The following is a 14,795-nucleotide window of genomic DNA, read 5'->3' on the forward strand; positions in this document are numbered from 1 at the left end:
AAGCGTTTGCCAACTGCATAAATAAACTGGCATTATTACCATTGCGTGTCGTCGCCGCAAGATGGCGCGCTTTGCTGTTTAAAATACACGTGATTCCACTCAACTTGCAATTAGACTGAATGGGAAATTAACCACATCGTACGGTGTCCGTATCTGCCTTTATACATACCCGCCATCCACATTAGAGAAGCAAGTGCCTGAAAATAAAACGACAGTTACTTTGGGTTTCGAAATAAGCCGGACAGGCAAACACCTGTCTCAGTCGACCTCGATAAAAGCCACTTCCTCTTTACCCACATCCTCAACCAGAGCGTTTTATTGGTGTAAAGCACCAGCTGCGCGCCATCAAAGTCACTATTTACATAATTACATCAAAACGGCAGCGAGATAACGAAGATTAAGAGTTTGGATGCTTTAAGGTTGCACCGATGCTGTTTTTTTAATATCAGCAGAGTTGTTTAATAAGGTCACTGATAAGAAAGAGGGAAGATGATGAGGAGGATGTGGGGCGGGCTGACGGACTGGAGGCGTTTCTCGTGCCCTCCTCCTCCAGGGCCAGCAGACAGACAGACAGTATGAACTTGAACACTGACCGACGTACGAGTACAGCGACAGTCTATTTCGCACATCACTGCTGGTATATGACACTTTTAAACTGTCAGGTTAGCTCTGGTGTAGTAAGTTGAGAAAATAGTGTCACGCTATGTCCAGGCGTAAACTCGGCAGCAGACCGCAACACCTGAGCGTAATGCAAGGTAAGCTTAATTCATTTTATTTATTTTTTGCACATTTAAACACGAAAAAGCAAGCAATTCTTGCATATATGAAGATTTAAATGTGTAATGGTGATCAAAAATCAACGTGTTATCAGTACAGTAAGTTTTCACGTGGTTTGTGGCTAGTGCGCGTACTTGACATTGGAGTTACAACCCACCCTCATGTTTATATTTGTATATATTACGTGTTAAATGTAAATTATCTGCAGTCTGTTCGTGACATAATTATGTATATGTCTATATATGTGCGTGTTTGTATATTGTTTAAGTCATTTGTCGTTACACGTTTCCTTAGACAGTCAGAACGAGTTGAAGCAACAACATTGTACTTCCTTATTGCATCTTTACAATATTTTTGTTTTTGTTTTTTTGTCGTCATTTTTTCACTTTAGCGTCTATTAGATAGTTTTGTTCACATATATATTCAGGTTATACAAGTAGTTATTCTCGAAATGTGATAAACACGTTTTTTTACTTTTAACTAATTTAAGTTTATTGATTTTAGTAATTAATTTATAATAAAAATAGTTTGCGAAAAACATCCTACTGTACTGTACAGTAGTGAAATGTTGTTTTGATTGTGACATGCTATTTTTTTCGCTTTATCTTCTAACTGGGGTCAGCCATGCGTGCCTCACCTGACCACAAGTCTCGAGTCTAGTGTGTGTGTGCGCGCGCGTACAACAGCCGCGCCTTTGCGTGTCGGCGCAAACAGCCAGAGCTGTTGAAACAGGAAAGGTGACATTTTTGAGTAACCACCAGTGAAATCCTGCCCTCCCCGGGATTGTCTGTACCTGCAGCGGCATGGACAGCCCAGCCTGGGCAGGTGAATCCAGTCCAGGCTGGCTGTATGTGTATGTGTGTCCTCGAACCCATGACCACAGTGGCGGCACCCAGGCCAAAGGACAAGTTCCTCTCTTGGGTGCACTAGACTTTCAGTTCAAGTACAGAGAATGTTTTTTTTTACGTTTGTGCATTGGTGCTTTTATCTAAGGTTTACATTTTTATCCGTATTTGTGTTCTGGGGAATCAAACTCGCATCCTTTGTGTTGCTGGTGCAGTGCTCCACCAATTAAACTACAACTAAAAAACCTCTTAAAGTATGAACTATGTGTTTACTTAACATCAAAAGTTTCTTGCAACTGGGTTCACATTATATTTGTTACAAACTTCTATTTGGGTCAGCATTGACCTTTGCTAGATTTACATACAGTACTTCATTGCTTATACGTGCAGCGGTTATGACTGGTGTGAAAGACACCTTGTTCAGATCAGCAGTTTTGTGGTGGGATGAATACAGTGCAAAGTGCCTGATGTATCATTGTGTACTAATGGGCCAATTGCTCAAGTGCATCGGAGCTGCATCTCGCTGCTTCCTGTGCAAAGCAGATGTCGGTGGCAGAGACGCAGGAAGTGGTCAGTGTCTGCTGACCAGACGGAGCATTGCTGATGGTGACAGTTTAACACGGACGAATGCAGAGAACTGAAAGTAGCACATAAAAAAAAAAACACACACCGGGGGCTTTCAGAGCCACTTGGAGTTTTCTCTTTGAAGAAACTGACTCATTTGCTCTCTTTTATGTTTCATCCACTCGTAGATGCTCCAGAGTCCACGATTGTCCCCGGCTCGTCCCCATCGCCCGAGCAACCGCCTCAGCACGAAGTTGGAGGGCGTGATCTGCTTACCTGCGGCCAGTGTGGTCAAGCATTCCCGCTTGCCCACATCCTCACCTTCATCCAGCACAAACAGGGCGGATGCGGCAGCGCCAGAGTTCTGCCTCAGGACCACACCCCTCAATCTCCAGCCAATCGGACGCTCCGATGTGGCCCGGGAACGCCGGTGGAGGCAGGTTACGTGGAGCTCCGACGGATGACGGACAGGAGATGCAAGGAAGAGCCAGGTGCGAGGGTGGAGGCGAAAAGAGCCGGTGAGTACTAGGTGCTAATTAGTGTCTTTTTTTGTAAAACTGTCCCCTCATTTAAACACCTTGTCCCCAGTCCGGCTCATTAGACCGCTGTTGCTGTGGCACTGAGGGCTTGGTGAGTTAGAGACGCCGGGTCTAATTGAGTGGAAGGGATAGGCACTTCTGCTACGCACGCGAACAAACGTACACTTATACCCGCACCCTAGGGGGTGACCGAAACGCACCTGAGCACACCTGAGCATCTCCTTGGCTCTGTCTCTCAGGTGAAGTGGCCAGGTAAACAGCACAGTCAGGCCACCCAACTGCACAACTCCCATAGCTCACAGCAACACGCTGTCCTCAAACCCCTTATTATTTCAACATGTGTCACTTATTGCAGGTGTTGACATGGAGCTTCTCACTGCTCTCTTAAAAAATAAGAGATAACCTTTTCCCTTGTCCACCTACAGTCACGAACCTATAGCCTGCTTAAGGACAGTTGTGAAGAATTTTGAAAATGTGCTTTTTTGACTGTTGAACAGGATGTTGGTAGGTATGTGTGTGTGCGTAATAGTACCTACTTTTCTGTTTTTCAGCCCTAAAGGGAATCATTGGCCTCTGCAGGTGTTTGTGTTTCTCTGTCTCTTCTATTGAAGCGTGACCTACACAGTTTCTCCAGGCCGGCTGGATTCTTAACACCAGCAAATATTTGTTAGATTATCAGTAGAGGATGTTTAAAAAGTTCCCACGTGATTATTGAGCGACGCCCTTTGACGATATACCTTATTTATATATTTTTCATCCCTGACCAAAAGTATACTCACCATATTACCCAACACTAGTTATGACTGGTCATTATCAACTGAACGCACACTTGCTCACTCTTTCGGTCGTTCCCTCCTGTACACATGTTTGAACTTCCTTCCTTTACAAGCTCAACTTCCGTTCGTCCGCATCTCTCGCTTTTCTGGGGTTCGGTCCCTCATGCTTTTTTAGTGTGTGAAGGTGTGCGTTGCTGATAAAGGTGTTAGGCTAAGAGGGTGCAAACTAGACTAATGTGTTACTTCCTTACTGTCAACAATCTTTGGTATTGAAACTAGAAATAGATGCTTGATATACAATAAGTGAATGGAATGATGTTTTAATTGACGGGTCTGCGTGACTGTCCAGTGACAATGGCTTACCAAAATGCTTCATACCCACACTTCTGGACCGGGTCGCAGGTGTCAGTATGTTAGGTAGGCAGTTGGCATACTAGGTGTTGTGACTGAGTGATTGGGCGTTTTTGTGCTTTCATTTTGACTCATCCCATAAAAATCTGTTACCCCACAACCCATCAGACAGGAGAATATGTGTGTGTTTGCTTGAGATAGGTGAGGAAAAGTGACAGAGACCATGATTTTTGAAGAGCCGTGCGGTGTAATGGACTCTTAAATTGGTTTATACAATGTATCAATGCCTCGCTTATTTTTATTTCTTCCAGCTTTCTCTACTCTTCTTTTCAACTATCTCTCTCTCTCTCTCTCTCTCTCTCTCTCTCTCTCTCTCTCTCTCTCTCTCTCTCTCTCTCTCTCTCTCTCTCTCTCTCTCTCTCTCTCTCTTCCCTAGAGAGAGAAGATTTTGCCTGCTGCTTGTTAGCGCTCCCAGCCAATCTGCATTTTTAATTAGCGGTTATTGCTTCTGCTTAATATGCAATTGCTACCCTGGGCCAAATGGGAATCCTTACAAAAAAGAGTGAGAGGAAAAATGAAAGAAAGAGAGGGACCGGCTGAGTATTGTGTTTCACTCCAGGACCCAGAGACAAAAGCCCCTCCACCCCTGCTTTGCACCCTCCACCCGAGGGAGAGATTTGAAGGAATAGAGGGTGTTGTTTGGAAGGGGGGTATAGGTGCAGTCACAGGAGTGATGATTTTTCTGTCGTTTTCAATGACCTGTGCAACTATTTCTTTTTGATCTTAAATTAAACATGTTTTTCCGTATACCTTCACCATGTCATTCCCATTTTAACCTTCATCCCAGAGGCTCCAAGATCTGGTGTTCTGCTTTCTTTTTGTGCTTCTCCAAGAGACAAGAGAATAGGAGAGGCTCCATTTAATCTTCTCCTTCGCCCCCCCTCCCAATAAAATGCAGAAGGATTTTGATTCGAGGAGACGTTAAAGAGGCTTACAGCACTCTGCTTTGAACCCTTCAGAAGAGAATGGAGAAAAATGAAATTAATTTTCCAGTTTTTGGATCCTCTTTGCAGACAGGCCCCATTTATCAAGGAGGCTGAGTCAGGACTCATTTGCATAAAACCTTCGTTTGCTCCGTTCCGCTAATTAGCAATTTGCAGCTTAATTGGTGAGTGGCTCTCAGAAATGGAGACAAAGCTTACCACGTTTAAAAATACCATCAGAGCTGTTAAAGGAACCCATCTGCACCCATTTGCTTCTGTCTCAGTCCATCTATTTGCAGTCACCTGGTCGTCCTGTGAGCACACCTTTAATCAAATAAGGCTCGACTCAACCGGTGTGCAAGACACGGCTATTACCAACTCATTATTACTCGAATACCTGCAGGGCTTTCTCTGTAAAAATTTATGACATGCTTTTCTAACGCTTTATTTGCCTAAAAATTAGACAAATGAGGAAACTGGCTTCTCAGAGGTGAAGCTGTGGGAGTTTCAGTGACGTGGGCTGAGGAAAACATCACTATTACATTTCAATTTGAATTGGCAAAAATTACACTGTTTATGTTTTTAACCCAAAGTTGGGTCGGGTTCATCCTTTTAACCCAAAGCTGGGTTGAAAATAACCCAGCATTTTTTAGTGTGTAACAACAAACAATAGTAGTTTAATTATTTGTATTATTTTCATAATAAGATCACAGACATGTCAGTGTCACAATGGAAAAAGATGATTTTTATTTTTTAAGATTCACCAATGCATTCATTCATTTTATGCATGCAATATCAACATGGCAACAGATTACTACTATTTATGCATGTTAATTTCTCAATGATTAAGAGTAAGCAGAATGCAGGTATACTGCACAGTATGCGGAAAGAAGTAAGCTAGTATTCTGTTCTGTATTTAGACATGGACTGCCCTGCTTTCACATGTACTTTGTGGTCTTACCTGTTCTGTTTGCTGTAAATGATCAAACTCCCTCGCCTGCAGCCTTTTCTTTCTGCTGCCCATTTCATTTTATTGTTGTCACAATGACGGCCTCATGACACTTTCCGCTCTGAATGTTTTGTCATATAGATTAGGATTTATGATCCCTAGAACACCTAGCTACAGGTCTGGGCAGCACTGTACGTGTATGTTTTATATCATGTTTCATTTATCGATACATTATATAGTAGTGTTTAGTATGAACAAACTTGTCCGCAAAGTTGCTATAGTTCAACATTATTGTATATGTAGTTGTATATGTACTATATTACATAAATACTATTAGTATTTGAGTTACAAACTGATTTGTTTTCTTCCTCTTTCTGTTCTTCTCCAATACAGAGGAACCATCTATTTTCACCTGCCAGGCATGTCAGTGTGTGTTCTCCAATGCATGGGCTCTCCTTCAGCATGCTCAAAACACGCATTCTCTCAACATCTACCAGGTAGAGGACGACACCATCGCACAATCATCCAAACCAGCAGCAGCCATGATGGATCCACGTCACCTGGGTGCCACCCTCGCCACCGCATTCCAGCCATCATCCCTACGACCGTCCCGACCTCACAAGCCTCACAGTTCCAGCCCGGCACTCCAAGGGCTGAACTTCTCCATGTGTTTGCAGCGCCTAGCTGAGGTCAGCTGTGGCACAGGTGGAGTGGTACCATCTCCGTCCCCCTCTCCGCCGGCTGCGTCACCTTTCCCACACTCTGCTCAATCACCCCACACAGCCTTCTCATGCGAGGTATGCGGCCAGGGCTTTCAGTCCCTGCGCAGCCTGTCCGCCCACCGTCGCACTCACGCCTGCGATAGGCCGTACCACTGCGGCATTTGCCAGCTCACTTTCGCCCAGAGTGGAGAACTGGCACGACACATGAGGAGCCATCGGCGAGCTGCCGGACAAGAAATGCCTGATCCCACCCCTGATGAGGACAGAAAGCTTTCTGGACCGGGAGATAATGATGTTTCCAGTGGAACTGGCACGGAGTCAGGGAAGCACCCAGGAGGTACCACCCTGACGTCCTCTCAGTCCAGGGTTTCGGATCGTAATCTGCTTCGGTATTACCAGCCTCAAAGAGATGCAGATGAAGAAGTTCAAGGCGAACCTCAGCAGCCGTCTCCATACGGCAGTCCCTCAGAAGGCTCTCTGGAGAGCGGAGATACAGGTGGAAGTGGGGAGAGCGGGATCGCCAGCGGCAACTGCACGCCAAAACGCCCAGAACGAGAAGATCGTCCTCAAGGCGAGTGGGAAAGAGAGGAGGTGGAGGCTGTGGACATGGTCCAGGACTGGCAAAGAGAGAACGAAAGGAGACAGGTCACCAGTGTAGGAGGCAAGAAGAAGAAAGAGGAGGCCTGCGAGTTTTGTGGGAAATGTTTCAGGAACAGCAGCAACCTGACGGTGCACAGACGCAGCCACACCGGCGAGAGGCCATATCGCTGCGGCCTCTGCAGCTACGCCTGCGCGCAGAGCAGTAAGCTGACTCGACACATGAAGACGCATGGCGCACGGGGGACACGAGCCCCCTTTCAGTGCCAGCTGTGTTCCGTTCCCTTCACCGTCTACGCCACGCTGGAAAAACATCTGAAGAAGGTACACGGACTCACCCACGCTAGTGCTGGGGCCTACACCCAGAGCCCACTTGCTGACTACGGCAGCGTTAACATCAAAATGGAGGAAGACTCCATCAGTGATCAGTCAGGGGCTCCGATCACAACCCTCACAGAATCCGCTGTGGACATATCAGAGAAATTTAAAGAGGAGGACTCTGAGATGGGGGTCAGTGCTAATCTCGATGAGCCACCTACCTCAGAGGAAACCGGCAATACTGCACCGCTGGGTACAACCACGGCATAAAAATAGCATATGACTTTCTGATCATGACCAAAATGACCAAGTGTGAAGCCCTTTTGCCCACAGCTTTTAAACTTTGTGCATGGTCTTGGGCACATAGTTAATCTGACCAAGTTGTGATAGATTCATCAGTACAAGTGCCTAAAACATGGTTTAAATCTGAGCTAGGCCCATTCATTATTATCAAAACTTCAATCAGCACTTCCTCTTACAACAGGATCCTTGAGGATTCCTACACAGGCTTGTACAACAGGTCAGAGTATGTGATGTTCCCTAAGTCATTTGAGTTTTTGCAGGGTCTCAAAAGACAATCATACCGAAATATTAGCAGGACAGTGGCTGTTACCTCTATGTGCGCTATGATTTTGAATTCTGAAATGCAATTATTAACTTGTGTTTACACTGTTGTGGCACCGTAGAGCCTTAAAGGTTCACGTTTCTAGGACAAAATGATATTGTCACTGTCTTGCACAAATGACAGCAGACATTGTAATACAGATTTTCATCAAGCTCATGCAGCTTGTGCTTACTCGACTATATGACAAGGTCATGTTGGTGGTTTGTGCGATGTATGTTGAACAGGACTGATTGGGTCTGTGGCAATTTGAGCATCTTGCCATTTAGTTAAGAATTTTGTAAATACGTATTTTCGTTTGCGCAGACGTTTTGCTCTATATTCCACAAATATGGGTTTTCTAGCACACAAAACTAATATGAATCGATTTTGAGCCTGTTTAGTCTGTTTACAGACATTTGTTTCACTGCCCAAGCACATACAAATGCTAACGTTCTTTTCATTTTTTTTTCATTGGTTTTTGAAGGGCACTGCATGTTTTGTGGTTGCGCAAATGAATGACCTCGGTTCTGATAAAAGATTGGGCGGGGAACCACAGCACTGACCCGGTGACCAAGAGAGCACTTGCGTGTGTATGCACGTGTGAATGAGAGACCTGATATATTATAAATCTATACAGGGAACTAATGCTTTGTTACAGTTTTTTATGATTGTTTATATCCGACTCTGGCAGGGAACTGTTATGTTACAGTCTGTTTTGTGTAAAAAAAATTAAATAAATATTCAATAATATCAAAAGGGAATTTTGTATTGACAAATGTGAAAACGGTTGGACATACGGTAGTGTCCATCATCTCTTCAGGGAGCACTGAATTGTGAACACAAAGCTCTTTGTGACTATGATGTATTTGTTATTTCTGTTGGTTCATATGTAATGTGTTTCTTCCATTATTTTATGTGTAGGCCAAAACTTTGCTGTCATGTAAACTTAAAATTGTGTTATTTCTATGCCTATTCAGATGCTCATTAAAAGACTGAGGCAAAGTCAGAGGGTGTACTTGTGTGTGTAAGTATGTGTGAACGGTAAAGTCGAAACCTGCCGCTACATGTCTCAGATCTCATCACCAGTATTTACACAGAAGAACCGTTCTTCTTCAGGGCTATTGTTGTTAAATCCTGCTCCGCCGCCTGAGTCATAGTCCGTTAGTTGTATGTTTGGTACAGTCGTATCTGACTAAACCTCTGGGTCATTCATGTTGGTGTGTCTCTCGAAACAACAAGGTAAAGTGAAAAGATGAGATTGTCAGATAGATTACACAAGAATGACTGATTATACATCAGGAAGAAGTAGGAGACGAGAAAAACTTCTGGGATCCGGAATGAGTGAGGGTTCTTTAAAGAGACAAAACCTCCACGTCCATATCTCTGCCCCCTTTAACGAGTGGGACGCTCTCATTAACAACCTTTAGCTTATTAACAACCAACCTTTTTAATGAGCTTTCATCCAGGACTGGGGGAGGTTGGATTGAAGGGACCATATGTACCTCTCACCCCATCTCCAATTATCACCGTTTCAGAGAACGAGAGAAAGATAGCGAAGCGTGGAGGGGGGTGTCTAATGTGTCATCTACAACATCTATGCAGATCAGCAAAATTCCTTTTCCTCGTCCTTCTCAGAGGATGGTGAATTGCAGGTTATCACATGGGACTGGTATCAGTCCTCCTCTATCAAAACCTTATACACCCACCCAAGCCACGCAAACCCGCACGGCACCATTTGGTGGCCGCACGGGCCCAATTACATAATGTAACACGAGCTTCTGTGAGTTGAGATGGCCTCTGGCAGATGAAAACATTCCCAGGTGCCCTTTGTCTCTTATGGGCCGCCTCTCCGCACCTTCTCTCAGACACGTCGCCCCGCTGAGCCGAGACTGGCCGGTGTTTACCTTTGCTGACCAATCAGGCTGCTGCTATTTCTATCTTTACCTGCACTCACCGTATGGAGGGCGTGGTAACAGGTAACTGACCGCATTAGCCTGCAGGTGTGTGTGGACTTTGAGATATGTGTGTGTTTTTCAGTTACAACACATGCCACAGGACATTTCTTAAGAGTTAAGTGCATGTCGTGTCCACTGGGTGAAGTGTCAAAGGCAGAGGGAGGGTAAATGTCCAACTTTTGTAGTTTTATGCCGGCAGGTGAATCTCAAATGCTTTGGTATGAAAATAATAGCTAAAGAAAGAAGGCAAGGGTAAGATGCATAAACATGAGAACGAGAACCCAAGTGCTGGTGGTGGATGTTAGATAACCTTCAAACGAAAGCTATATTATGATTTATTGTAAAAGAACGATAAATGAATGAACTGCAAGTCTTCCCAATAGAACCGACACTCCAGTGTCTACTTCTTTTGGGTCAAAAGGGCCGAATGCGTGTGGTCTTAGGGTCATGTCTGCTTAATTGGCAAAAACCCTTGAAACGTGCATCTAAACATGTTGTCGTCTCATGTGGGGGAGGTCTTCCAGATTCATTTAATCGTAGCCTTGTTCATTGTCTGTACCGTATTGAAGTCTTCACAAAACCTTACCTCTCAAGATTTTCTTAATGGCATAAATAGAAACCTTCAAATGCTTCATTCCCTTTAAGTGAACACTCTCTTTTTAAAGCAAGCTCATGCAAAACCAATTCTCACGAAACTCAACGTGAATAGGAAAATGATGACAATGTGTCCTGAAAGATTGAAGGTAAAATGCAGCGAAATCCTGGTCTTATCAAATAAACATCTGTAGGCAATTAAAGACTTGCATATTATTGCATTTTTATGAGATTTATGCATGCACAGCACTTTATGCAGAGCATATGAGACTAAGATTTTTGCCATGTCTGCAATAAATGCAGAGTAAAAAAATATTTGTTGGTTTAACTTAAATTAAGTTACCTGGTTGCCTTAAAATGTTATTGATTAATTCAACTTTTCAAATATTATTTAACTCAAAAAGTTCTTGTCAACTAATTTTTTTAGTTGAATTAACTCAAAAATTTAAAGCAACCAGGTTTTGTACTTTTTTAAGTTGAACCAAATTTTTACAGTGAAGCCCAACAGTTTTCATTTGAAAAGTTATTTCAATTATGACTTTTATTAACCTCCTAAGACCTAGATTTCATCAATTTTTTTGTTCTTTGCAACATAATATTTAATTCTGTGTAACTTGAACTTGTTGAATACAAACGTGGACAATTACACTGCTTCACGTTCAAAGAAAAATCTTTGGTTATTTTATTTATTGGTTCTTCCTAACCCCAAAATAGCTGGAAGAAGTTTGAAAAAAGACAAACCAAAGCTCGGGTCTTAGGAGGTTTAAGGATAGTTGAGTATCACCGAGTCCTTGTTGTTTTTCCCATAGGACGATCACTACTGTGATGACATCAATGGGACTGAGAGAAAGCGAGAGGGAAAGTGCAAAAGAAGGTGGCAAACAAGATAAACCACAGAAAAGCTCTCGAGTACTTCTTTATCCTTGTTCGCAAACCATCCAATACCATCCTCCTTGTGGTAACGTCCCTCCTTTCCTCCGCAAAGACCACAAAAAGAAACCTGAACCCTAATATTACCGCCCACCCCACTGCCCATCCCCGCCACAGCGATTAGTGTTAGTGGCCCTTGCGTGGGAGAGACGGGCAACAGTCCAGCTGTCCAAAAACACTTCATACTGGATGAACAGGTTCTGATTCCACAGTGCAATGGACAGAGCAGCCGCAGATATGGCCCATCTCACCGCAACAAGCAAGGCGATAATCTTGTTATAGCAGAAATGTCACATTCCCAAAGACATTCCCATATGAAATAATTAATGTGTTTTAGATACTTTACAGATTATTTGAAGTTAAACAGAACGTTTAGCCAAAAATTGGCCTTATAAAATTATGCAATTTTATGTGCAACATGAAGGGAAATCTTTTAAAGAGGACATATCATGAAAATCTAACTTTTTCCATGTTTAAGTGCTATAATTGGGCCCAAGTGCTTGTATCAACCTAGGAAATGTGATAAAGATCAACCCAGAAACGTAGTTTTGGTAAACCATTCACTGCAAGCATGTGAAAAAATAGGTCATTGAAATTTGCCTTCCCTTGTGATGTCAGAAGGGGGTAATACCGCCCCTTAATCTGCACTATCCAACCACAGCACTGCCATTTAGTGCAGAGATCAGCTCATTTGCATTTAAAAGGATACCCCCAAAAAAGGCACATTTTTGCTCACACCTAAAATACAGTGGCACTTTTAACATGCTATAATTAATTATCTATATAATATTTTGAGCTAGAACTTCACCTATGTACTCTGGGGACACCAAAGATTTATTTGACATCTTAAAAAAGTGAAATGTCCCTTTTATGGCCTCTTCACTCATTCTTTTTCAAACACTGACAGTAGTGACTGTCATCGTCCAAAAATAAGACCAATGATCACCACACCTGTGTTTGTGTGATGAACACTAATTCATCAGACATCACACATTCAATAATGACGTGTGCCACAATTACTTTTTTGCTGTCAGTTCATCCAGGCACATCACCTCAAGGGAAAAGTCATAAAGTTAAAAAGTACACCTTTCTACTTTAAGAGTGCATATTAGTACCATACATACAGTATTGCATATTAAAAGGGTACCGTCCGTCCCAGTGATGGCTTTTGTACCTTTTTTTCTGAGCGTATAGTGAGGCTTAATATCATTATAGCTCTTCCACAAATATGACACCAACAGGGTCAAATTAAGTGGCAACACCTCTGTTTTCCCATATACATGTTCACGGTCACACACATGCCACTTTAATAACCTCTCAAACAAGCTGTGTTACTGGGATAAGGGGGAAAATCGCACAGCACCTGGTGACCTCCACTATCAATCTGGCACAAACACAAGTTCACACAAACACAGTGAGTGAGATACAGGTGAGAACAGACTCTCTTGGCACTGGACAGACAGACTGGTTGAACTCGTCCTTATTCCACAGCAGTCTTCTCACATCTCTGTCATGTTCATGATGTCACAAGTAACCCTAAGGGAGCAACCCTTACTTAAGTGAGCTTAGTGACTTTGTTGTTTGCCCCCCAGAAAATAACACCTCTTTCAGAGTGTTGGTAAGAGTGTAGATTATATCAAAAATGTGGACTGGGTTAAAGAAGGAACTAGGGGAGTTAAGTAGATGTTTCCATGGAAGGGATAGTTCACACAAAAAAATGAGCATTCTGTATCATTTACTCAACCTTAACTCTACACATTTCTTTGTTCTGTTAAACACAAAGGAAGATATTTTGAGGAATGTTTGTTTTGGATCACTAGTAGGAAAGAAAATACTACCTTTTAAAAGATTAGGGACACTTTCAACATTTCAGAATGATAGGAAACTCGTGAAATTATGGAATAACACAAAATTGTCTTGAGCTACCTGGAATGATTTTAAAAACAGATTGAAGTCTATTCTCTTATTGGATGATTTTCGTTTATTTATTTGGCCTTTTCTTCATTTATTTGGCCTTCAATAAAAACATTTTCATTTAAATAAAATAACCCCTTTGTTTGTAATAAAAGACATTATGTTTATACAATTATTTATCTTTCGCTGCAACACTATTTTCAAGCACACCTACAGCCGAAGCGTCCCACATGAAAAAAGTGTTTAGTTTTAGTAGTTTACTTTAGTATCACAATTGTAAACTGTAGTTTATTATAGCAATTACTATGCTTCATTTATATATAGTATTCTGTAGTGTAATTAAGTTTATTTTAATATTTACTATGATAACCTTGCTGAAATTACAGACAATTCTAATGGTTTCCATTAGGAACCATTAGCTTTTACCATTAAAACCACTACACTGTAGTGTGTTTTGGGCCATATTCCATTAGAACCAATCCATACCATTAGAGACCAACAAAGACCAATACACTGTAGTATGTTTTGGGCCATATTCCATTAGAACCAATAAAATTCCCAATAAAACCAATTGAATTTCTGTGATGGTGTCTATTTGTTTTTTTAGCAGGGAAGGTAACACTTAAGTGGGCTATCTAGGAATTTTAATAACTTACACTAAAGTAGCCTATATTACAGCTTTATTCATGTGGGTTTTAGTGACGTGAGTGTTGAGTGACCCTAAACATTTAAACGGTTGTGCGCGCGCGCGGTTCAACGGACATAGTAGCTTTGTAGTGACACAGATATGTAAACCAGTTAAATATGCAAATAGAGTAAATTTAGTGTGGTAGTAAAACATGTATTGAGCCAGAGCGTTAAATACAAGATACTGAGTTAATTGTCTTTCAGTTGTCGACCTTCTGACCCGGTTTCATCCCATTCTCATGAAACTTTGCATAGGGCACCGGTGCAGTGCCTGGGAACAGACTGGTGCTAATTGATGCCTGTGAGTAGACAGACTCTTGCTGTGGGTCGTGGGAGCTGGAGAAGTCGTGGACGCGTCGCGAGTGTGAAAATCTACTGGGCGGGTCAGCGACCTTTGTCATTACGACATAATCCTCTCTAACTAGAGACCATATGTAGCCTACAGAACATAGGCACCGATAACCGAGTTAATCGCGTGTGATTGTTCATCCATCTCATTATTAGCCGTGTTTATTTAGCCCTTGTTGTAAGCTTGTCAGAACGTTTTTAACGCGGACGCGAGCAGCATTGTTTTTCAGGTCTGGATTCTTTATAGCCTATTTAAAACATCCAGACATTTAAATAAATTATGCAAACTGTAGCGTTTAAATCAATTGAAGGAACGCTAGATGTGTTCCTGTAGTTTAATCG

At 42.4% G+C, this 14,795-nt stretch overlaps 1 protein-coding gene across 1 annotated transcript; it reads left to right on the forward strand.

Moving 5' to 3' along the window:
* The first annotated feature begins 120 nt into the window (after positions 1-120).
* On the forward strand, positions 121-9,031 carry znf296 (zinc finger protein 296). The gene is made up of 3 exons (XM_055173851.2): positions 121-755; positions 2,375-2,704; positions 6,178-9,031. Exons 1-3 carry the CDS (start codon positions 704-706, stop codon positions 7,689-7,691), a joined length of 1,896 nt encoding a protein of 631 aa, XP_055029826.2. The 5' UTR covers positions 121-703; the 3' UTR covers positions 7,692-9,031.
* Positions 9,032-14,795: the final 5,764 nt, after the last annotated feature.

The sequence above is a fragment of the Misgurnus anguillicaudatus genome, chromosome 15 (assembly GCF_027580225.2).
Source record: "Misgurnus anguillicaudatus chromosome 15, ASM2758022v2, whole genome shotgun sequence".
In the NCBI taxonomy this organism is placed as follows: domain Eukaryota; kingdom Metazoa; phylum Chordata; class Actinopteri; order Cypriniformes; family Cobitidae; genus Misgurnus; species Misgurnus anguillicaudatus.